This window comes from Kogia breviceps, chromosome 12 (assembly GCF_026419965.1).
Source record: "Kogia breviceps isolate mKogBre1 chromosome 12, mKogBre1 haplotype 1, whole genome shotgun sequence".
Taxonomy (NCBI): Eukaryota; Metazoa; Chordata; class Mammalia; order Artiodactyla; family Physeteridae; genus Kogia; species Kogia breviceps.
Window position 1 is genome coordinate 99,250,505 of NC_081321.1, and position 23,489 is coordinate 99,273,993.

The window sequence follows — 23,489 nt, forward strand, 5'->3', positions numbered from 1 at the left end:
AGGCGCACGGTCTCTCGGGCTCGCGCGGCTGGGAGGGAAGGGGCACTGGTGATCTCGGCGGGGGGAGAGGTCATCCTGTCGGTGTCACGGTCCGGGCCCCCTTTTCCTTCGGCGGACAGAAATTGCCGTATTTTGAAGTGTTTGGTTTTCAGCAACATAAAGCATTTTCAGAACAGTTTTAAAACCGAACTGCTACTTGGCAGTCTGAAAAATTATGCAGTTTTACCAGAGTCTGAGAAGGTAGTTTAGATGTGGAAGGTGTTTATTAGGCATCCTCACCTTGAGGGAAATCTTGTCATGATGTGGCAGGAGAGGACATGGTTTTGTGGAAGCGTAATGACATAGACTTGCCTGGTATGGGGCGTCCTGTTCTCAGACCAGCTTCATCAAAGGTTTCTGATGTGTGTTCTGTGGCCTACTGAGTAGTATGCTTTGCAAAGTTTGCCAGTACATAAATTCCTTGCCATAAATGGGTTTGTTGTCTAAAAATTATTATTATTATTTTTTTTCTTTTTTGCGGTATGCGGGCCTCTCGCTGTCGTTGCCTCTCCCGTTGCGGAGCACAGGCTCCGGACGCGCAGGCTCAGCAGCCACGGCTCACGGGCCCAGCCGCTCCGCGGCACGTGGGATCCTCCCGGACCGGGGCACGAACCCGCGTCCCCTGCATCGGCAGGCGGACTCTCAACCGCTGCGCCACCAGGGAAGCCCCTAAAAATAATTTTTAAAAATATCCTGGAAGCAAAATTAAATGTAGATACTATGTATCGTAGACATATTTGTTATATGTATATTATACATTTTATATTAAATACAGATAATATATATTATACATCTACAGGTATATTAATATCTAAAACACCATTTATAGATATTACACATATAGTTTTCTCTGTACACACATATATATCCTGAAAAGTCAGTAAAATCTTTTATCATTTAAATTGTTTTAATTTAAATAGTTTAAGTTTTTCAATGCCAGTTCTTTTAAAAGCTTATTTTTTCATTCAACAAATATTTATTGGTTCCTTCCATGTTCTAGGCCAGAGTTTTGCAAACCTTTTCTGTAAAGGGCTACATTTAGTCAGTAGTTTTGGCTTTGCTAGCCATACTATCTCCATCGTAACTCGCCAGCTCAGCCGTTGCAGCGTGAAAGCCGCCGTAAACAATTCATAAATGAATGAGCATGGCTGCGTGCCAGTAAAACTTTATTATGGATACTGAAGTTTGAACTGCAGATAATTTTTGTGTGTCACAAATTAGTATTCTTCTTTTGATCTTTTCCCCAGCCATTTAAAAATATGAAAACTGGGGCTTCCCTGGCGGCGCAGTGGTTGAGAGTCCGCCTGCCGATGCAGGGGACGCGGGTTCGTGCCCCGGTCCGGGAGGATCCCACGTGCCGCGGAGCGGCTGGGCCCGTGAGCCGTGGCCGCTGAGCCTACGCGTCCGGAGCCTGCGCTCTGCAACGGGAGAGGCCGCAACGGTGAGAGGCCCGCGTACCGCAAAAAAATAAATAAATAAATAAATAAATAAGAAAACTACTTTTAACTTGCAGCCATGCAAAAACACGGGCCATAATTTACCACCCCCTGTTCTCAGCAGCCTTCTAGACACAGCAGTGACCAGAGCAGAGTCCCTGTCATAGCGGGGCCTGCGTCCCGGGCACCTGCAGGACTTTAAGTAGCACTGATTTCGATAACTGAAAGTTAGGTGGCGTCTTTCTCATCAGACAGTTCCAGATTTAATGTTTTAACTCACCTAACTTGACTTTAAAAGTGGATTTGGCACATAAATCTGCAGGTCGTGGACTCTTTTTCTGTCTCAGTTAGTCCCCCAGCCTACACCCTTCTGCCCTGCCCTGTCTCCTCACCTACCTGGTGCAAGGCTGCAGGGCTCAGCGTGGAGCCCGCGTCCTCCCAATCCCGCCACACGAGTGCTGGTTGTGGGGGGCGGGGAGCGGGGCGGCAGGGACCACTTCTCGCTTGGACTCACCAGGCCCTGTGGTTTCCAGGTGCTCAGTCCCACGCTCATCTCTGTGGCTCCTTCAGGACACCACGTGTTCTGACAAAGAGCTGGCTGGGCTGTGAGTCCTCACCCTAGTGCTGATCGCAGGGTTCTTTGAAGGCAGTTTTGTAACAAACAGGCTCACGCCTTCTATTTGGAGTCGCCATGGAAACGTTAGAAGCCGTCTTTCTAAAGCCAAGCAGACAATAAAGCACTTCGAGTGTTAAGGATTAGAGGCTCTAGAAGATGTTTAATTTTCTCCCCCACTCTTGCTTGCTTTCTGTCTCTGTAGAGAGGGAACAAGAGGGCGATGTGAATATTAACCGGGGCACGCTTTCATCTCCCTGTGACCCTGGAGGCTCGGCCTTTCCTGCGCTAACGAGGGGAGTCGTGCATATTCATAAGCCGGGCTTGGGCATCAGACACAGCTCACGGGCGGCAGGGAGCTCCCCGTGCTTCTCTTTTCAACGCAAACATTATGAAAGCAGCGACTAATTAAAATTTGGTTTTTTAATTATTATTAAGTCGGAGACCCTAGACAGTAGTGCCAAAATGTTCCCACTGGAAATAGGGACAAATTAGAGGACCTTTGTGTGGTATTTAATTTATAGGCGGACAGTACAAACCCCCAAATGCTGGGCTTGCTTAGCGTAGAGATGTAGCACACACCTTTGGTATCTGCCCAAGAAGAGCGCAAAGCAGCACGTCGAGAAATCCTCCTTAAAGAGGAAATAAGATCAGTTTCACTTACAATGAATACGAACTATATACATTTAAGTGAAAGTGAGAAATCCTCCTTAAAGAGGAAATAAGATCAGTTTCACTTACAATGAATACGAAGTATATACATTTAAGTGAAAGTGTTGGGGGTTGCACTGTTGTCCGTGTGTTGTCTCTGATATTCACGGTGCTGTAAGGGCATTGACCCCACCGTGGCTGTATGGCCTTCCTCCCCCCACCCCTCCCATGCCCTCCACTTAACGTCTCTTTGCCCTTTGAATACCAGTTTCGGAAGAAGAATGAACTGCCTTTGCTGCCTTGGGCTCCAGTGCTGCTTCTGCTAGGTTGTTGATATGGTGGCTGAACCGGGAGCTCCTCGTGAGACTGGGGGCGGTGAGTCACGTTCGTTCTTGAAGCCGTGCGGCCCGTCGGGTCTGGCCGTCAGGAAAACCGTCATTAATCTCATCCTCTTCTGTGCTCCTCTTTTCCTGCATATCAAACGGGGATTGTGTAAGTTTTTCTATGGAAATGAGACACTAAACACTTCTTAGAACACCGTCATGGGACTTCCACAAAATGTGCTAGTTACCCCTGCAGATGAACATGACTGAAATCCACCCTTGCATCTGTCCACATGGGAATTCTCCTGTGTTTTGTCGTCATGGACGTTTTATTTACACGGTCCAGCTTCCTTGCCCAACTTACATTTACTTTCATCTAGTCTCTCAACCCTGCAAAGCCCTGAGTCAGGAAACCACACCAAGAACTGCTGTAGAAGGAAAAGCACAGCCTGTGTGGGCCACTACACTGCCATGATGCCTTCCTACGCGCGTGCGCGTGCTTGCACACACACACACACACACACACACACACACACACACACACACTGAGTGGGAGATAGCGTTTGCTCACTTGGACGTCAAGCAAACATCTCCCAGCACCGTTCTTGGAACAGAGAAGAGAAGGGTAAATAAGACGTCAGACTTGCTTATGAGGAGTTCACAGGGTGTTCGGGCGGACAGAGACATAAACAGATAATCATAGCTCACATGACGTCAGCAAACGCATTGGGAATGCACTCTGCGTCAGGACCTAGCTGTGTGCTGGGGATCTAGAGGCGGGTTCTGTGTGGCTCCTGGCCTTGAGAGGCTCACGGACACGTAAGCAGATGAGTGAGTGCAATGTGATGAGAACTGGTTAAAAAAGGCGGGGGGGGGAGTGTTTTGGAAATACAGAGCGGGCGCGCCTAGCTTACGCTGGTGACGAGGGGTGGCAGGGACCGAGGGTGGGCTTCCAGGAGCGTGAGCTCGGCTGTGCGCCCTGTGGGGAAGGGGCAGGTGAGGGGAGGCGTGTCCCGGGTCAGGGCCTCGTGTGTGGACAGACAGAGGTGGGGCCTCCCGAGGTGATGTTCACCGAGCCTGGGGTGTGAAGGGCACCGGGCAGAGAGGGCTGTGGGGACCCTCTGCAGGGGTCTCATTTGCCCTGTAACTGAAACCATTTGGCAGTTCAAGCTCTGGATGGTGGTTCCGTCCCCCAGAGACGCTCGGCATTGGCAGCTGGCAGTGACAAGGCTGGCGTCACATTCCTCGATTACAGAGCCAGCCAACCCTCCAGTTTTGAGGTGCTTGTGATGCATTTCTGGGAATTTCCCTTTTCTTTCAATTATATTTAAGTGAATAACCAGGAAGCTTCAGGAAGCAGCGTTTTGCATCTGTTGTTTAGCGTTAGAGAGTTATTACGCCTATGAACTAGAATTCTCTAGGCTTACATGCTTTCTTGCCTAAATTTACCCTCAGATGTTCGCTTCACCAGTCGGTCCTCACGATCACTGCCTCCCCCTTTTCCTACAACAAGTGAGGAAATGGATTTGAGTAATGATGATGTCGTCCTGCGTGAGAAATCAGTTGTAGCGAATGATTCATTGTTGAGAAATTTACTCATGTGTTGGAAGTTTCTGTCGCCTGGGATCATTCTTTTTATTCTCTTTCCTGTCACAAAGTGGGGGTTTGGTGATGTGGCAAGGAAGGAGAAACGGAGATTGAGGTTTTATGCGTTTGAGTATTTGTGTGGATTCATCTCCAGGAAAGGAGGACAGTCTTCTGAAGGACCTGGGCTTCATCATGAGAGGACGACAGGTAATAGCGCGATGAGAACGTGTCCCCCACCAAAGGGGGCGGCTGACTATAGAACCACGTCAGCGGGGCGCGGCGATTCCCGTGCTCTGCCCTTTGGGACAGGCTAGCCATTTATACCCCCGAGTGGTTTTGATGATAAACCTCTTAAGACCAATGGGTCGTTTACTCCACGGCGTTTGCTGGTCCTCTTCCTCGTGCAGCCCCGGGGCCCATCCTGGAGGAGCTGGAGAGGCGGGCCGGCCGGCAGCTGGTTCCTGTGGGAGGTCCGAGTGTGCCCAGGACTGCCGGCCGGTGGGGGCCGTGTTGGAGGGACGAAGGGAGCAGCCACGGAAGGCTTCCTGAACGCGAACCTGGTGCATTTCCTGTGTTTCATTTGCCTCACTTCAGTTTCGGGCTCACTTTTTAGTTTCCTTTGAGGTTATTGCACTAGGGAAAGAGTTCGATTCACCTTCTTTGTGCATATGGTGGCCTTTCTCTGTGGCTTCCTGTGTCCAGACGAGGAGCCAGAAGTGTCTCGGCCCCAGCCTCACCGCTGTGCTGGGACGCGGGACGAGATCAGGAGTGCTGACTCTTCAGCTGAAGGACCCGCCTCTGGTACCTTTTGGGGGCACAGAGGCCCCAATGCTAGCATCAGAAACGCCTGCATGGGAAACGTCTGGTAATAAGGAGAAAGGGCTTTTTTTCCTGCTACCTTCCATCTGGTCTTGGGCGGGGAGGCCTCTTTCCATTGGAAAAAGTGTCTGTTCCACGCTTGGCACTTTGTTTCTTCTGAACCAACAGAGGGTGCCAGGCCCACTGTTCTTGGTATCTCTCTGTGTCCCTGGATCCAAGACTACAGTGGTTTTTATACAGCCTTTAGAGAAGGATATCTAGCCGCACCTTAATGCCTTTGTGAGGTTTATACAGCTCTTGGTAACTAAATTAAAGACTTCAGAAAACGGTGCAGCGGTTCTATATTCTTCGTAAGGTGTCTTCTGTCCGCTGTGAAGGACGCTGCGCGCGACATTTAAAATCAGGGCCAGGGCGCAGTAAGGCACGAGCATGAGACGCTTTCTCAAGGGCGCAAGGGTTCAGACGGGACGGTAAATCCTTCGAAGTCTTCCTTCACCTTTAAAATATGGAACGAGGGAAATTCCATGGTGACTCCCAGGAAACAATTCTTATGTGTAACTGGGCTTCCTTTAAACAAGATGATTTTCTTGTCTGATTCTAGCCTGGCATCTTCGTGACTCAGTCTGTAACGCTCTCAGTCCTTGCCCGGTGACTCAGTAACATACTCATCCAGTGTCCGTGTGTGTGCGCACGCGCACGCGTGTGCGGCCCTACGTACAGGCTGTGTTCGCACACTTAGAGGCTGCTCTAAGCCTTCGCTTCCGCGTTCGTTCACTCAGCACGTATCCTGTGGGCCGGCTGCTGGGCACCTCACACACACACACACGCACACTGGACATACGTGTGTATACGCGTGTCTTATACCTTTTAATTATTTCTCGCTCTGCGTGCGTATTCATAGCACATCCTCAAGAAAAAACGTGCTGATTCTGGGTCTTTAGGGTTGCTTGCTCCTCTCCTCCTTTTCCAGTAATGCTCGTGTGAAGTTCTTCTAAAACAGGAACGTACGTTGGCAGATTCCTTCACTCTCGTTCCAGTTCTAACCCAGTGGGTGGTGTATGCCATCCGAAACCTCACGGAGGACAATAGCCAGAACCAAGATTTGATTGCAAAGATGGAGGAACAGGGGCTGGCGGACGCGTCCCTACTTAAGAAAATGGGTTTTGAAGTTGAGAAGAGGGGTGACAAGCTGATTCTGAAGTCTACTAGTGACACAGCTCAGCTGGTAAGTATGCCGGAAGGAGCAGTAACTCCCTTTCAGCTTGTAGAAAACGGTCCCCGCTCCCCCATCACCTTGGGTGTGACACAGTTCCTTCATAAGAACGTGGGTGGGAGGAATTCTGCCTTCTGAGACGGCAAAGAAAGCCCTAAATTTAATTGCAAATAATTTTTCGTTCAGGCTTTATGCTGCCATTTTCTTAAGAGAGTTGAAATTTCAAACTCATTCTAGGGGAAAAATAGAAAATCGTATCAAAATTTCCAGGTGGTCTAAAAGTTTTTGGCAGTAGTTAGACTTTCTTTAAAAGATAGCTAACGGGGCTTCCCTGGTGGCGCAGTGGTTGAGAATCCGCCTGCCGATGCAGGAGACACGGGTTCGTGTCCTGGTCCGGGAAGATCCCACATGCCGCGGAGCAACTAAGCCCGTGAGCCACAACCACTGAGCCTGCGCGTCCGGAGCCTGTGCTCCGCAACGGGAGAGGCCACAACAGTGAGAGGCCCGCATACCGCAAAAAAAAAAAAAAAAAAAAAAAAAAAAAAGATAGCTAACGTTGAGCAGTGAAAAGAACAGAAAACTCCTTGACATTGAATGAGTTGTTTCAGGCTTCTTTCCATTGCTTCTATCGTTGACCAAAATTCTCTGTATTTTTTTTCATTTGACTGTTCTTGTAAATAGCTCCGTTACATCTGCAGTTTTGTTTCTTTTTTCTTCTTAGTGAATGAACTCTCCATCCCAAACTGAATTTTTGGAATCTGTTTCATGGATTTTTCATCTTCCGCAGTATGTGAAATTGCGAGTGTTTGAAGATTTATTAAGTACAAATTCAAGAACCCGTGAATCTTTTAGACAATAGAGTTAAATGCGTATAAGCTTAAAAGTGAAAGTACATGAGTATTCTGTGGTTTCTTTGCTTTAAAAACGTAATTGTCTGGTTTACTTTTGTCCCCGTGGATACAACGTGCGTTTAAGTGATATATTGTACTTACTGTGGCCGCAGGTAATAAATTCCTCTTGTTGAGCGCATGTCCCTTCCTTGGCAAAGACTTGGAAGTTTGCTCGGGTCCACTTGCTCCTTGAGACGGCAAGTCGGCCTCCTTCCCTTCATTGTCTCTTCTCGTGGGGTTTTCTGGGCTCTGGCAGGCAGTTGAAGTAGTTTCTCACTGTGATTAATTCTAGCAATCTCTTTTCACCCCTTCTGCCTTTCCAAAACATTGACAAGACTCATTTCCAGTTAATTAATTCGAGAGATGCTGAAGAATAGAGGGCTGTCCCTCTTCACTTTAGGTCCTGGGCTGTGTTGTCACTGAGCCCCGTCCCTTTGGAATGTGGCGGGAGTGAGCGGGTGAGGGAATATGGGGGCCATTAACTCTTCCCGTTCCAGATCACCGTAGACTTGGACTTCTCCAGACGCGTGATGTTGACCAGCCAGTGCCTGCATCTTACCCACTGTCAAGGCTGTAAGTGGGCAGGAATAGTTCATGGTCGTCTCTGTGTGCGGGGCCACAGTATTAAACGTTCATCCGTGTCTTCCTCAGTTTAAAAAGCACCGGTCCTAGAAAGGCACACCACTCAGTTTTGGCCAAGGCTTCACTGGAATTGCAAAAGTAGCTTTGAAGAGGTGGGAGGTTCATTGACCTGTGTTTGTCTGTCTGTCTGTATCTCTCTCTGTATATACAGACACTCAGAGGTAGAACTGGATTAAGTGAGCACTGCAGTCTTTGTAACCACCCAGATCATTAGTATAATCAACAAAAACTCTCACGGGAGGTCCTGTTGCAGATGCTTAGAACATGTTATCTTCTTGAGCAGCCATGTTACTAAACTAAAATATCTAGTGAGATTTTTGCACAATTCCTGTTGAACCTTCCAAAATGAAAACAACAAAGACCCAACCAGAAGTTCTGCAGAAATACCGACTGTTCCAAAGTAAAGTGCTCCTAAGTTTCTGTAGCCATACTTAAATTACTTTGTAAAAAACAGCTTTAAGCATGTTAAGAACAAAATAAAAGTTTTCCCATGTGCGATCTAATGCCCTCTATATAACTGAAGAAATACCAGCTTCTAGGACTGTGATAATCTATGAATAACATTTTTTTTTCTCTCGTTTGTGACATTCCGGCAGTAAAGAATCCTTTGCAAAATTCAAAATGCACGAAGAAGTCATTCTCTTCTGGGACACAAAGAGTTAAAACCTTACTCTCTAAATAGAAGTCTGGCCAAAGGGAAAAAGCAGTGGGGGTCCCTTTTTCCTTTTAACAAGTTTGCAATAGACACTTCTCTTTTCCTCTCTCAATGGATGTATACACACCAGTGGCATCACACGAACATGTCGGTATAAGCCATATAATAACAAACACAAATAAACAAAAGGGGGCCTGTGAGAATACAGAGTGGGGTGATGGTTATGTGTTTTCTAAATAGGAAACGTAGGGCTTGCATAGTGAAAACATGCCGATGGCTGCATTGTGGCTGCTTTTGATGCCTTTGGACAGATTAATTCCTGAGCACAACAGCTTCCCTGTCCTCTGCCAGCGGGCTTAGAGCTTCTGAAGAACCTTGTTTTACATGCTACAGAGGATTAAAGCACCACCTCAATCAGTCATTTCGAAGGGGAAGAAAAAAGGCAGGCCAGCCTTGCAAAATTTGCAAAGAGACAGAACGGTCACAGCCAGTTTTGTGACCGTGTTATTGCTTTTAAGAGCAAACTGGCAAAGCAGTTCCATTGTTTAGCCTGCTTTAGTCGAAAAGGTAGCAGAGAAAGGCTTTCCTGCTTGACATCGAGTCCAGGTATTTGCAGAATGACTTCTTGAATGCCTTAATAGTGGGTGTTAATATTTCAGAAATATTTATTTTCACAATTTTAGTAATAAACCATTAGAATTTGTCCACGTGTCCATATATATGAATACATCTCATGGGTTTGGCTTTTTTGGAAGCTAATGCCAGATGCGTTTTTGTTCAGTAACTTCTGAAGCTAACCACCACGCTTTGGAAACTGTTGGAAGATGTCCATTTTGCAAAATGGGAGGTAGAGGAATGACTGAGGTCATTTGGGCTACCAATTAGTAAATCTTAAATCAAAAGATTTAGATTTTACATAGGTGTATCTTGTGTCCGTTAACTTCCGAAGGCACTGATCTGCTCTTCCAGCAACAGCTGGGATTTAAATGTTACTTAAGTGATTTTTCACTATCTTTGAATTATGTGAATAATGATAAGATGAATAAGGAAACAAAGGTGTTGGGGCAAAAATGCCAGTTTTTGTTTGCAAGAGGAAGACGTAAATATATGTATATGTTTCGCCATCAATAAGTTCTGCACATAAAGCAGTCAATTTTTGTGTGAGAGGCAGTAAAATTAAGACAGAATTTTTAAATGCAGAGAAGGGAAGGAAGTACCTTAACATTTAAAGTCTACCACAAAACCAGTCCTTTGGAGGGAACAGCCCTCTCAGTGCTGTCCAAGGTTCTGATAATTTCAGCTACAGTGGCCTGAATATGGAAAATCAATTTAAAAACTTTTTTTAAAAAAAAGTTCAGATTTTTTTCCCTTGTATTTATATGATAGAATATCTGTTTTCTTCTTCCCTGCACACTTGAATATATTTATTTGGATTTTTCAGGTCAAGTGTTATCTAGATGGCATTTTACAATATAAATTTGATTTACCGTCTACAGTATATATGAATTTTAAAGGAAAGCTTTTTCTGTAAATGTAGTGGTTATTATCTCATCCGTCAGACTTTCCTCATCACAATAAATTAGGAACACTAAGTTAAATGCTTCTTGTTGTTTAAACAGTGTAACGTACACTCTTTACCTGTATGGGAAATTGTGTTACGCTGCTTTTACTTCAGTTAGGCCAGAGCTTGCGTCATGTTTTACCGGCTGGATCTGGTTCTCACCGCCTCTGTGTGTAGCACGGTGGCCGAGAGCATAAACTGAGTGCGCTGCGCAGCTGCGGGCCGATGCTGTCATTAACGTGGCGCTTGTCACACCCGCCGCGTCCAGGAGTGTGTAGGAGGATGAACGTAAAGGAGCGTGGGGCGCTCGGGACAGTGCCTGGCTCGTGGGGACTCGCTGACGCTGGCTGTGTTCTCGCTGCGGCGACACGCGCTTCTCAGCCTCCGGCGCCTCCGGCGTGAGCCCAGCTGACGGACGTGCGTGGGAACTGCGCCCGGCCTCTCGCTCCCCCTCTCGCCACAGTGCTGGGCATACGGTAGGTGCTCACTGAGTGTGTTTCATGTCTTTAGCAGGTGCCTGTATGGTGCTCTCTGGGTACCACAGGACGTTCTGAGCACCTTAAAAATATCCATCACTCAGTCCTCGTCTCGCAATTACACAGTCTGTTCCAGTATTAATCCCGTTAACATGGGTGAGGAAGTTGAGTTGCAGAGGTTAATGCCCGGGGTCCCACAGCAGTAAATGCTTAATGATTAATTGCTGTGGTTAATTAGAAGGGAATGAATGAGGGAAAAAATATGGCTTCTTTCCCCCAGAAGCATAGAGAGTAAATGTAGCAGAAATGCCTAAACTGTGGCTGCAGACGGGGGAGGGCCAGGGGAGCTTCACGGGGAGAGCGCGGCCTTTGTAGTTAGAACAATCCAAGCTCAAATCTCACCTCCACTTCTTGCTAGCTGCGTGGCCTTGAGCAGGGCGCTTCGCCACTCTGAGCCTGGGTTTCCTCCTCGAGCAGTGTACCAGGCAGGTCCTGGGGATACAGCGGTAAACAGGACACAGTCCGTGCTCTTGTGAAGCTTACATTCTGATGAAAGTGACAAAGCAAACAGATAAAAGCAAGCGCGTCACGTAGTAAATGCCATAAAGAAGACGGATAAGGTGAGGATATAGGTTTAGTTTTTTGACTTTCAGGTGACCAAGAAGGCAACAGCGAGAGAAAATGCACTCAGCTTAGACAGATGACTCTTTTCTTAATCCTTTAAGTAAGCTAGGTAGCAATTGTGAGCAACGGAGGGGCAGGGGCTGTGTTTCCAGGGACCGTTCTGTCCGTTTCCCTCCCTCCCTCCCTCCCTCCCTCCCTGCCTCGCCGTCCCTCGCCGTCCCTCGCCCCCAGCCAGCCATCTAGAGAGCGCTGGTGGACGTTCTTGCCCTGATCTGCACAGCGGTTGGAGCTGTCGTAAGGTCAGCATGCAGTGGTCTGTCCTCTTAGTGAGTGGTGAAATAAGCAGACAGAAGTAATCAGGAAGGATAGTAAACACTTGATCAGTGCTGTTGGAGGGTTGCCTCTATTTGATATGTGGAGCAGTACACCCAACAGCTGCAGAATACACGTTCTTTTAAAGTATATACGGAACCACTTACCAACAGGGGTCCTTTGGCCGCGCCACAAGACGAATCTCAACAGATTTCGAAGGACTGACATCACACAGGGTATATTCCGACCCCAGTACAACTAAGCTACATATCAATACTAGGAAGGTAACTCGAAAATCCCCACAATTTTAGAAATTAAATAACATTTCTCAAATACCTAAGGGTCAGATGAAGAAGTGGAAATTAAGAAATATTTTTGTTTGTTTGTTTGTTTGTTTTTGCGGTACGCGGGCCTCTCACCGCTGTGGCCTCTCCCGTTGCGGAGCACAGGCTCCGGACGCGCAGGCGCAGCGGCCACGGCTCACGGGCTTAGTTGCTCCGCGGCACGTGGGATCTTCCCGGACCGGGGCACGAACCCGCGTCCCCTGCATCGGCAGGCGGATTCTCAACCACTGCGCCACCAGGGAAGCCCAAGAAATATTTTTAACTGGATGTTAATGAAAATGCTACATATCAAAGATTGTGGGCTGCAGCTAAAGCTTTTCTTAGATGGAGATTTATTAGCTTAAATGCGTATGTGAGAAGAGAAGACAGAAAACCAGTAACCTAAGCGTTATCTTAAATAGTTATGAAAAGCACTTAAAACCACAGTTGAGGGTTTTTAAAAAGAACTTAAAACCACAGTTAATAAATATGAGAGCAGAAAATAATTAAACAGGGAATAACCACAATAGTAATATTTTTAAAAGCACACACACACACACACACACACACACAAGATAAAGCCAAAAATTGGTTCTTTGAAAAAATACATTCGATTGAGAAAACTGTGGTAAGACCAATAAAGAAAAAGAGCACCTAGAAAATCATCATCACTACAGATCTCGTGGACATTAAAAGTCCATAAAAGAATATTGTGAATATTTTACATTAGTAAATTTGAACTTTTAGATGACATGGACAAATTCCTTTTAAAAAAATGAAATAAAATCTTATAACATTTAAAATACCGAATCTTTAAAAATTCCACAGAGAAAACTCCAGGCTCGGCTTCAGCAACAGATTCTACCAAATTTTAGAAATACTGCTAACCACACACAAACTCTTCCAGAAAAAGAGAACATTTCAGAACTCTTTATAAGGCCAGCATGATCCTGATATCAAAATCTGAAAAGTTTATTGGAAAAAAAGCAACGGCCAATCTCACATGTGAACATAGATCCAAAGATCCTAAACACGTTCTTAACAAACTATATTTTAGAGATGCAAGATTGGGATGACATTTTTTTTAAGTAGTAAACTGCGTTAACAAATTAAGACAAAATCATAATTCATGCAGAAAAAAGTTCAACATCCAACATATTACTAAAACACCTTAGCAAATTAGGAACAGGAGGGAAGTTCCTTATTCTGATAAAGAATCATCTACAAAAACTCCCTCAGCACATACCGAACTTGATGAAGAAATGTTGAAAATTGTCTTCTTGACATTTAATAAGGCAAGGTTAGTCACAATTCACCACTTATGTTGGAAAGGTGACATAGCCGCTGAAAAACATCCCAAAAAGGAGGTGGAAGGGTAGTAATCGGAAAAGAACTCAGGATTGTTTATATAGCTAATGCAGAAGTCTGTGCATAAAATGTTAGGATGAATCGATGAGTATAGCCAGGTTACTGAATACAAAGTTAGTATACAAAGATGCATTGAATTTCTACAGACTAGCAACAAATATTTAGAAAGTAAAAATTTTAAATAAATTCTGAAGGAAATGCAAAAAGCCAAGAGTAGCCAAGATACTCTGAAAGAAGAACGCGATGGTTGAAACTATTCAAAGCGAGATTCCTGAGAACAGTATTTTATTGGCACAAGGATAAGTAAATGGACCAAGGAAGCAGAGCAGAGTCCAGAAACAGACGCTCACAAATGGAGACTGGGTATATGTTTAAAGTGGCATTACAGAGCATGGGGAAAGGGTGATCTTTCCAAAAAATCCTGCTGAGACCGTTGAATATCTATAGAGGGTAAAGGAAATTGACCCCTACCTACCTAGTACCATATGAACATATCAGTCCCTAGTTGGACTGTAAATCTGAATAGGAAAAGCAAAATGCTAGAAATTCTAGAAAATAAGTCTCACGACCTTAGATAGGGTAAGAGTTCTTAACTGTGTTACAAAAGCGATTAAAATGGGCTTTATTAAAAACTGAAGAATCACCTTTAAGAGACTGAAAAAGCAGTGGGAGGAGTGATTTGAAACATACGTAGTTGACAAAGGGTTCATATCCCAAATATGTAAAGAAAGTATATGTATCCGTTAAAAACTTAGAAAAAAAACGGGGACAAGACCTGAACAGGCACTAGACACAGAAGATACCCATTTCACCAACAGACACACAAAAAGGTACTTAACCTCATTAGTAATCAAGGAAATAATTAAAACCACAGTGCAGGGCTTCCCTGGTGGCGCAGCGGTTGAGAGTCCGCCTGCCGACGCAGGGGACACGGGTTGGTGCCCCGGTCCGGGAAGATCCCACGTGCCGCGGAGCGGCTGGGCCCGTGAGCCGCGGCCGCTGCGCCTGCGCGTCCGGAGCCTGTGCTCCGCAACGGGAGAGGCCACAGCAGTGAGAGGCCCGCGTACCGCAAAAAACAAACAAACAAACAGAACCACCACAGTGCAGTACCACTGCTCCCCGCCAGAATAGCTAAGACCAGCGATGCCATGGCGCATTGGTGAGGATGTGAGGCACGCGGGACTCCAGAACGCTGCTGGCGGGTGTAGACTGGCACGACCCTGTGACCTCTTTGCGAAACAACCCGGCGTTCACTGTCTGCCAAGTTTGAAGATAAGCGTAGAGTGTGACCGGCGATTCCACTGCAAGGATCATGCTTGACAAAAATATGTGCGTCGGTGAACCAGAGGCACAGACGAGATGCACACGTTCGTTATTTGTGACGGCCGGGACATGGGAACAACCCAAGTGTCCTCAGCAGTGACACACGGAGTGTGAGACCCTACAGCCACCCTCAGCAGGGGTGGGTTCCCAGTGTCGAGTGGAAGACGCCACACACAGATGATTACCGTAGGACTGTTCCTTTAAAGTTCATCAACAGATAGGACCGTAGAAGCAAGGAGAGCACTCACAGGCGTGGTCACTTGGTGATCCTTCTCTGAGCTCTGCACGTGGTGTCGTGTCCTCCTCTGCGTGTTCTGTACTCCACACTAACAAAAGCGCTCCCCTGCTCCGCTGGGTGCAGGCTGAGCTGCTGTACAGAGACCCCGCAATACCGTGGCCCCACCAGGCTGATGCTTCCTTCTCGTCGTGTGATGAGCGGCCGCTGGGCTGTCCCTCGAGGCAGGCGGGCTGGGGGCTCGGAGCCCTTGGGGTCGGCAGGAGCCCAGTTCCTCTGTGTCTGGCGGCTCTGCCGTCCCCTGGGGCGCCAGCTCCGCACGGCTGAGGTTGGGTCACTACCGCGTGCCTGTGTCCTGCCGTGGGGAAGAAGGAAGGAGAGGGAAGGGCCGGCAGACGCCTTACGCTCTCCTGTTGGTGCGCGTTCAGCCCCACGGCCACACTTGGTCCTGAGCGAAGCTGGGCCGGGCCGGGTCTAGTTGGGTGGCCGCGTGCCCCTCAGGGCGCTGCTGGACCCTGACCGCAGGGAAGAGGCGGGGTGGGTGGTGGGCACCGTTGGCGGCGTCTGGCACAGCACCCAGAGTTGTGATGTCGAGCCCGGCGTGGGAGGGGCTTCATCTCCCGGCCCTTCTTTCTAGTGTCCCCAGCCCCCCTCTTGTGCGGCCCAGGGCTGTGTATTTGGCTGCGGTGTCCTGGAGGATAAGGCAGCCTGAGGATACGCTCCACACCGCCCGGAGGGAGTGTCGGGATCGGGCCTTAGGAGCCAGCCGTGTCCGGATCCCAGAGCCCAGCACGAAGGCCGGGCAGGAGCCAGGGCGATTCAAGAAAGAAAGAGAAGCCAGGCCACGGGCAGAGAGCAGGGGATGGCGAGGGGGGCGAGGGGGTGTGAAGCCCAGGGTGCCTTCCCTTCAGTAGGAGGCCCCCACGGCAGGGAGCTTTGGGGGTCCTTGCTGGAAATGCGCAGGTGCCGTGGCCAGGTCAGGGCCTGGGGGACTGACTCATGCCGTGAGTGGCTCCCTGTCGGGGGGCGGGGGGGGCCAGGAGGGAGCAGCAGGTACAGGCCCCGGGGCTGAGGAAAGGTGGCGGGAGCCCCCGTGCCCTGGAGGAAGGCCCCGGGAGCCTTGGCTTCCTTGTCGGTAAAACGGCGAGGATGCCGCGGCACCTCTGTGTCAGGTTCCCAGGGACGTGGAACCTACGGGAGGTCCACACACATCCTGAGAGGTTGATTGAAGGAGCTGCAGCCTGTGACTAGCAGCAAGTCCAGGAGAACCCGCGGCGTACGTTCCAGCGTGAAGGCCTGCAAGCTGCATCCCCAGAAAGAGCCAGTGTCACTTCAAGTCCAAAGGCAGGAGAAAAGCCAATGTCCCAGCTCCAAGCAGTCAGGCAGGAGGAGAAGCCCTTTCCCAGGGGAGCGTCAGCCTCTTTGTTCTGTTCGGGCCTCACCGGGGAGGGCCGTCTGCCCCCACCTGCTCCGATTCTGGGGTGGATCGCCCTCCCAGGCACGCCGAGTCATGTTGGACCCCTCGTCTGCACACGCCGTGGCCCGGTCAGCTTGACACGGAACGGACCGTCACGCCTTCTAAGGGTCCTGTGAGGGTCCATGAGGCGGGGGACGTGCACGTGCCTTGTCGCGGTGGCCACCGGGGGAGGGACCCTTCGATGGCGCCGCTGCCCGCCCGGGCCCACGTTAACTGCTTGCTGGGCCGCCTGCATCCCCCTGGGCTAGCAGGACAGTCAGAGTGGGGCCAGTGTCTGATGTCCCTTTGCGTCGTTAGCACCGTTTGGGGCTGAATCACCTCCCCGCACCCCGTATTCATGGGTTGAAACCCTACCCCAGCACCTCAGAACGTGGCTGTATTTGGAGACAGGCCTTTAAAGAGGTGATTTCATTAAAATGTCAGGGCGGACCCTAGTCCAGTCTAGCTGGCGTCTCCATGTAAGAAGAGGAAGTTTGGACACACGGACCCCAGGGCCCTGCGTGCCCAGAGGGCCAGTCACATACAGAGGCAGCAAGCCCAGGAGAGAGGCCTCAAAGGGAGCCAACCCTGCCGACACCTTGATCTCAGACTCTGGCCTCCAGAGAGGAGGGGTGTCTGCCGTGTAAGTCACCGGTCATCTCGCTGCAGCAGCCCTAGGAAATTAACACGGGGCACAGGGCTCGGCATCTGCTGAACGTTGAAGCAATAAGACGCTTTTACCCTTGTCCTCCACGAGCCCCCTTTGTAATGTCGGGAGACAGACGTGTAAACAAAGAAGCTACAGTGCCAGCCCCCCCGAGGCGACCAGAGGAACGGAGGGTGTTCAGAAGAGGCTTCCTGGAGGGAGGCTTCTGGCGGCAGCTCGCGGTGGGTGTGGGCTGGAAAGGCGCTCTAAGCGGGGAACCGGGAAAGGACAGTGCCTCTGGGAGCATCCTCGCCACCGCTGAAGGGGTGCCTGCTGGGGAGACCTCGAGCCTCCCTAAGGAGCTGGGGCTGCGGCCTGGGACGGTGTGGGGCTCTCCGCCCCCCGGCAGGAGACTCTCACTCTGGCAGCTGCAGATGTGTTGGATGAAGCAGAGCTGTTGGCACACGGGCCAGGCGAGAGGCAGCCTGGTGGCGCAGAAAGCCTCGGCCTGAGGTCCCGTTCCCGAGTCTGAGCTCGGCAAGTTACCTGGCATCTCGGGGCCTCGGCGTCTCCCTCGTAGCCGTCAAGCCAGAATCAAGGTGAGGATTAACCTGACGGTTTACGTAAGGGGCCTCGCTCTTGGAAGATGCTCAGCCTCAGCGAATGGCAGCTCTTCCTGGGGCTCCCACGGGGTGGGGTGTCAGGAGCAGAGCGGGAATCTCCCTCCCGCCCACAGAGGGCAGAGGCAGGCTGGCTCCAGCCCCCCCTGCCCCCGTCCACTGGCTCCGGGCCGGGCCTTCCTCCCTCCGTGCTCCTTAGCCCTGCTCGGTTTTCTGAGCCACCGTTAACACCCTCCTCCTCCAGGAGGTTTGCAAAGACTTAGGTTCTCCTTAATCTGCACCTCCCACCACTGGCTGGGCTTTGCAGCCACTGCCTAGTTCATTTCCTGCATCAGGACCACTGGCTGAGGAGAGGCGCTGCGGGAGGGAGGCAAGGCTGCTTCCCTGACACCGCAGGTCGCTGGAATCTCGGAAATGACTCGCACAGAGCTCTGCTCTGATGACCCCGACGCTTGGCCAGCTGTCCCTCCCTTGAACAAATAGCAGGTGCCGTGTACGGTGCTGGGTGCCGGGACTAAGTGGTCAGTGGTCTCCGTGCCGCTGCCGGTTCTCAGAGGGAGATAGACATTTATCAGGTCATCACAAAAGTGCGCTTACGGCCGTGGTAAGTGCCCAGAGGGACACACGGGCCTGTTGAGCGCAGAGCGGTGCCCCATCGTACCCGTGCGCATCGCACCATCAGCACCCCTGGAGCTCCACAGCCACTCGGCAACACCTTCCTTCTCGCCCAGCGTCTGGCCCCGCTGTCTCCCCTCACCTTCCACCTCACCAGGGCCCTTGAACAGGAACTCCCAACATGTCTCACCACCAGACCGTCAAGCCTTCCTCCTCTGCACCCACCTGTTCCCCCATCCCTCCTGTCACGTGAAGGAGCCCCGCCTTCTTTCAAGGCAGGTCTCTCCACACGTGCAGTGGTGACATCCGTTCCGTTCCCACAGGGATCTCAGCATCAGGCAGCATCTCTCGTATCATCAGCCTCTCCCTCCTTCTTGCTTCCTTTCCAACAGGCTCAAGTTTCAACGGTCTTTAAAAAAAGATTCCAGATGCCCTTTCATTATTTAGCTCAGTTGCCTTCAAACTTTTTGTTCACATTTCACTAAGAGAACTTTGAAAAAATCCACACCAACATTTCAAGTTGATATCTTTTTTTATCTTAAGTCTTTATGGTTACAAACATAATTTGCAACAAATAGTAGAGATGCTTTAAAGAGAACTATTACATCACCGCTTTAAATGATTTTAATAGAATTGAAACATAGAAAAACGTGGTTCCCAACATAATCCATCTTAAAAGTGAATGTGCTTTCTTTTAATGTTTGGAAATAATATTTTTACTTTTTCTTCTGGAGTCTGCATTTCCATCTTATTTTACTCACAGAATTTTATCCCATTGTAGTATTTTTATGCTTGAAATCATACAAAATATGTACAGAATTAAATTCTGGCCATAACAGAACTAAACTAAAATCCATGACAGAAAGATACCTGGAAAATATCAGAATATTTGGAAATTAAAAAGCACACCACTAAATAACCTGTGGGTAAAAGAAGAAATTATAAAACAAACTTAAAACGTTTAAATGATAAGGAAAACACAATACAATCATCCCTTGGTATCAGAGGGGGGTTGGCTTCAGGACCCACCTCAGATACCAAAGTCTATGGATGCTCAAGTCCTACTGTCAGCCTCCATATCCGAGGTTCGTGTAGTACTGTAGGATTGGAAAAAAATCCGAGTATAAGCGGACCTGCACAGTTCAAACCTGTGTTGTTCAAGGGTCAACTGTATATGAAAATTCTAGAAATGCAGCTAAAACAGTGGTTAAGGGAAATTTGGAGCTTTAAAATGCTTTGTTAGAAAAGAGGAGAGATTTAAAATTGATGATCTCAGTTTTCACTATAAAAACCCAGAAAGAGGGCTTCCTTCTTTTTTTTGCGTACCGCAAAAAAAAAAAAAAAAAAAAAAAAAAGCCAGAAAGAGAAGAGCTAATGAAACAGAAAGAAAATAGAAGGAAGGAAGCAATACTGATGAAAGCAGAAATCAATAAAATAAGAAATGGGCAAACAGAGAAAATCAGTGAAACCAAAAGCTGGTTCTTTAAAAAGATTAATAAAGTTGACAGATCTCCAGTGAGCATGGTCAAGGAAAAAAACACCCACGAAGATCAGCAAGAAAGATGGGACATCACTACAGATCCTACAGACATTAAAAGGAAAATGAGGGAATATGAGGGAAACATGAACAACTTTATGCCAAAAACAATTGAACACTTAAATTATTTCTATTAAAGACATGACTTACCAAAATGGACACAAAAAGAAGTAGAAAATCCAAATAGCCCTATGTCTGTTAAAGAAACTGAATTTGCGATCGATCTTTCCACAAAGAACATCCCAAGCCTCTATCTTTGATCTTAACGCCTCTAAAGCATTACGCACATGGCAGCTAGAGTGACCTTTTGAGAGCACACATCTGCCCTGTCATTCCCCTACTGCAAAGTGTGGCTTACTCCGCAATAGGACTTTCGAGGCAGTTTGATCCCGATGCCGCCTGCCTCTTCACACCCTCATCTCTGACCGCCATCCTTCCCCGCTCCGTGCACGCGCACACCCGCGCACGCGCACACACGCTGCAGTGCGCACGCGCCTGGTTTCCACCCCGCTAGTTCTCTGCTGGCAGAACCCGCCCCCCGCACCAGGGGGCATCTGGGAAGGTGTGGGAGCGTGCGTTGTCACGACCACTAAGGGCTGTCACTTGACATTGAGTGGGCAGGGGTGTCAGACATCCAGCAATGCCTGGAACAGGCCCCACAGTGAGAATCACGCTGCTGAGAATGCCACAAGAACCCCACTGAGTGTTGCCGGACTGAATTTTCCCTCGGCTTCACCGCTGGGAGTTAGACACGCCGTTAGCTTTGCCTGCAGCCCCTTTACCGCGTCTTTACCTGCCTCATCCTGACTCGGCCTTCGGGGCTCTGCCTCCAAACATACGCCCAACAAATTCACTGCGTTGAGTTTGCCTCCCTCCACCTGCACCCCTTTTAATTAAATATAAGTCTGGTTCAAGTCCAGGAGCAAAGACTTTTAGTCTGGATATACTCTAAGCACTAAAAGCACTAAGGGGTCGGGGGGGAGCGAGGAAACTCTTAATATTTACTCTGTAACCACGGTCAGGCTCCCCTACTCTTGAAAGAGAGGCTTTTTCCAGATCTTCCTTTTCTTGGATTGTGAGTGGTTTCTCTGGGAGCTCTGGCGCACGTCTGGGCCCTCCAGGGGTGCCCCGGTCTCCTCTCCGTCCCAGCTCCCCCTTCCCGGTCCCCGTTAATCCCTGCTTTTTATTATCCTAGTTCATCTTTCTCCCAAGGTCAAGCTTCTGTCGAGCTTTCCCCCTCCCCTCTCCCAGTGGGGGGCCCATCTACCTGCGGACCACCCGTCCCCACCCCACAGGGCAGATCCTCGGGAAGGGAGGTAACAATCTGTAGGTTAAACGGGAAGGGCAAGCGCCGCCTTCCGCACATGCCCTGTGTGTTGGCGGGGACGCACGGCGGAGCTGGCCCCGCTGCAGGTCCGCTATCACGTTTTTAAACGTTTTGCGTTGTAATTACAGGTCGTGGTCTTAATGAAACCTGAAAAAGTAAGGAAGAAGAGAAGTCCCCCCACCCCGTGCTCTTCTCATTGATTCTTCGCTTCTTTATGTATATGGCGAAGTCTAAAGACCTGTCAGTCAAGGCAAGAGGATTAGCCTCACCCATGTGAAGGGAAAATTGGGAAGGAAAAAAAAAAAAAAAATCCTTGTCTGAACTTGAAAATGAAAATGCTGATGTGGTTTTTATTCCAGAAACATATCTTACTGATTAAGAGCATGGAGAGCTCCCGGCTCGTGGGTGGCCAGCCGTCGTTGGCCTCCCCGCTCTCCAGGGCCAGGCCCGGCTCGCCCCCCGCGCACAGCTTTGCTGATGGGACGGCCGCGCGTGCGCGCACAGGGCGTTAAAACGGACCCGCTAAGACGAGGCAAGTTCCTTCACTCAGTTTGTTTAGCTTTACATCAGGGGGACGGAAAGGCAGCAGGTCACCCTGGAAGGAGCGTGGACTTGGAGTCACCTAGGGCGGGTCTAACCCAGGGCTGCTGCTCATTTTAGCTGAGTGACCCGGGGCAAGTGACAAACTCCTTATGCCCTAGTCTCACCATCTGTAAATCGGAGATCGTGGCGCCTGCTTTGCTGAGGTTGATGAGATAACGCAGGGGCCGCCATCGGCAGCTGCCCGCACAGAACAGATGCCCCGCGAGCGGGCACCCTCCCAGTGCCGAGGTGGTGGCTCGGGGGACACCCCTCCCCCCCTCAGCCACCTGAGGCCACTGCCTCCTCCAGGCAGCCTTTCTCTTCCAGGGTTCTCTGCTGCGGGTTTGAGCTGCAGGAGGGGCCTTGGCCCCGGCGGCCTCAGTTTCTGTAGCTATGAAACGGGGCCGACACCTCTGCGCGCTTCGACCACACGGGGCTTGCGGCTTGGCGTGACCGCAGCGGCTGCTGCCAGGCAGGCAGCCTTCGCCAAGGGCTGGCTTCCTCCCGGCCAGGCCCAGCTGGCGTCCTCTCCAGTTTCATTGGGTCGGGCTCCAGAGCGATGGCAGCGATCGATAGCGCTATAGTTGGGGTGACCTGGGTATTTTTCCGAGGCACTGCTGGCGACTCACGCTCCGTAAGTCGACGTTCCACCGTCGTCCGACCCAGGAGACACTTCAGCAGCCCCACAGGGGTTCAGGTTTCACAACTTCGGTGTCTGAACGTGAGGTCCTTGAGTCACCCGGAGATTCCGCACCTCGGGAGATGTTTACGTGGGGCCTCTGTTCCCAGAGTCCTGCACACGTAGGGTTTTCTCTGAGGCGTTTAGCTGGCGCTTAGAGGGTTTCCCAGCCATTAATATCCCGGAGGTCATAAACCTGCTCAGGACCCTCAGCCCCTCCTCAGGCCCCTCCTCTTCCCGCGCTCTTGGTCCTTCCAGCTGCTCCCCCTCCCCCTGCCCCTCCTTCCCTCGCTTCCTCTCTGGTTTCATCTGCTGCTTTCTGGGGTCCCCGCCCATCTCCGCCCCCCCCCCCACTTCTCCAGCTCTGGGCCTCGGTGCTGGACGCACTCACTTCTCGGCCCCCCTGCCCCCCGCAGGGCGCAGACCCCGGCTGGTGCTGGACAGTGTGGAGGGGACAAGCCCCGACCCAGAGGAGGGGCAGGTCCTCGGGGGAGCACGGAGACATGGCGCGGGATACAGGGCACCCCAGGCGTCCCAAGCCACCCATGGCCCTGTCACCGCTCGCCAGGGGCCGAGCCCCAAGGAGCACGTGGTTTGGCTCCAGAAGGGGTGCGGACTGCACTCTCCTGTGGAGCGCCCCCCGGCTCCAGCCTCCGACCCCCCAGTGCCACGTGGCAGGAGGAGCAGCTCCAAGGACAAGCGTGCCCTGCGGGTGCCCGGCGTGGGGCTCTCTCCCCCCGGGACCACGTGCAGTCAGCGGGTCCCCACTCAGCGGTGGTCACCAAGTGCCCTGTGCAGAGCGGCCCGGCCCCTGCCCTCCTGGAGCGGAGGTCCAGGGGGTGGAGCCCAGCACCCGTAAGTTACAAGACAGCAGATGGTGACAGGGGCCGAGAGGGAGGGAGGACTGGCGCCCTGTGTGCGGCCTCGGGGAGCGGGT

At 50.2% G+C, this 23,489-nt stretch overlaps 1 protein-coding gene across 1 annotated transcript in view; it reads left to right on the forward strand.

The window, feature by feature from the left end:
* Window positions 1–7,705, forward strand: part of ATXN10 (ataxin 10) — a 152,783-nt gene extending 145,078 nt beyond the window's left edge. Inside the window, exons 11-12 of the mRNA XM_059081679.2 lie at window positions 6,506–6,693; window positions 7,403–7,705. Coding sequence (XP_058937662.1) covers window positions 6,506–6,693; window positions 7,403–7,405 — 191 coding nt within the window. The 3' untranslated portion in view covers window positions 7,406–7,705. The remainder of the gene's footprint in view (window positions 1–6,505; window positions 6,694–7,402) is intronic.
* Window positions 7,706–23,489: the final 15,784 nt, after the last annotated feature.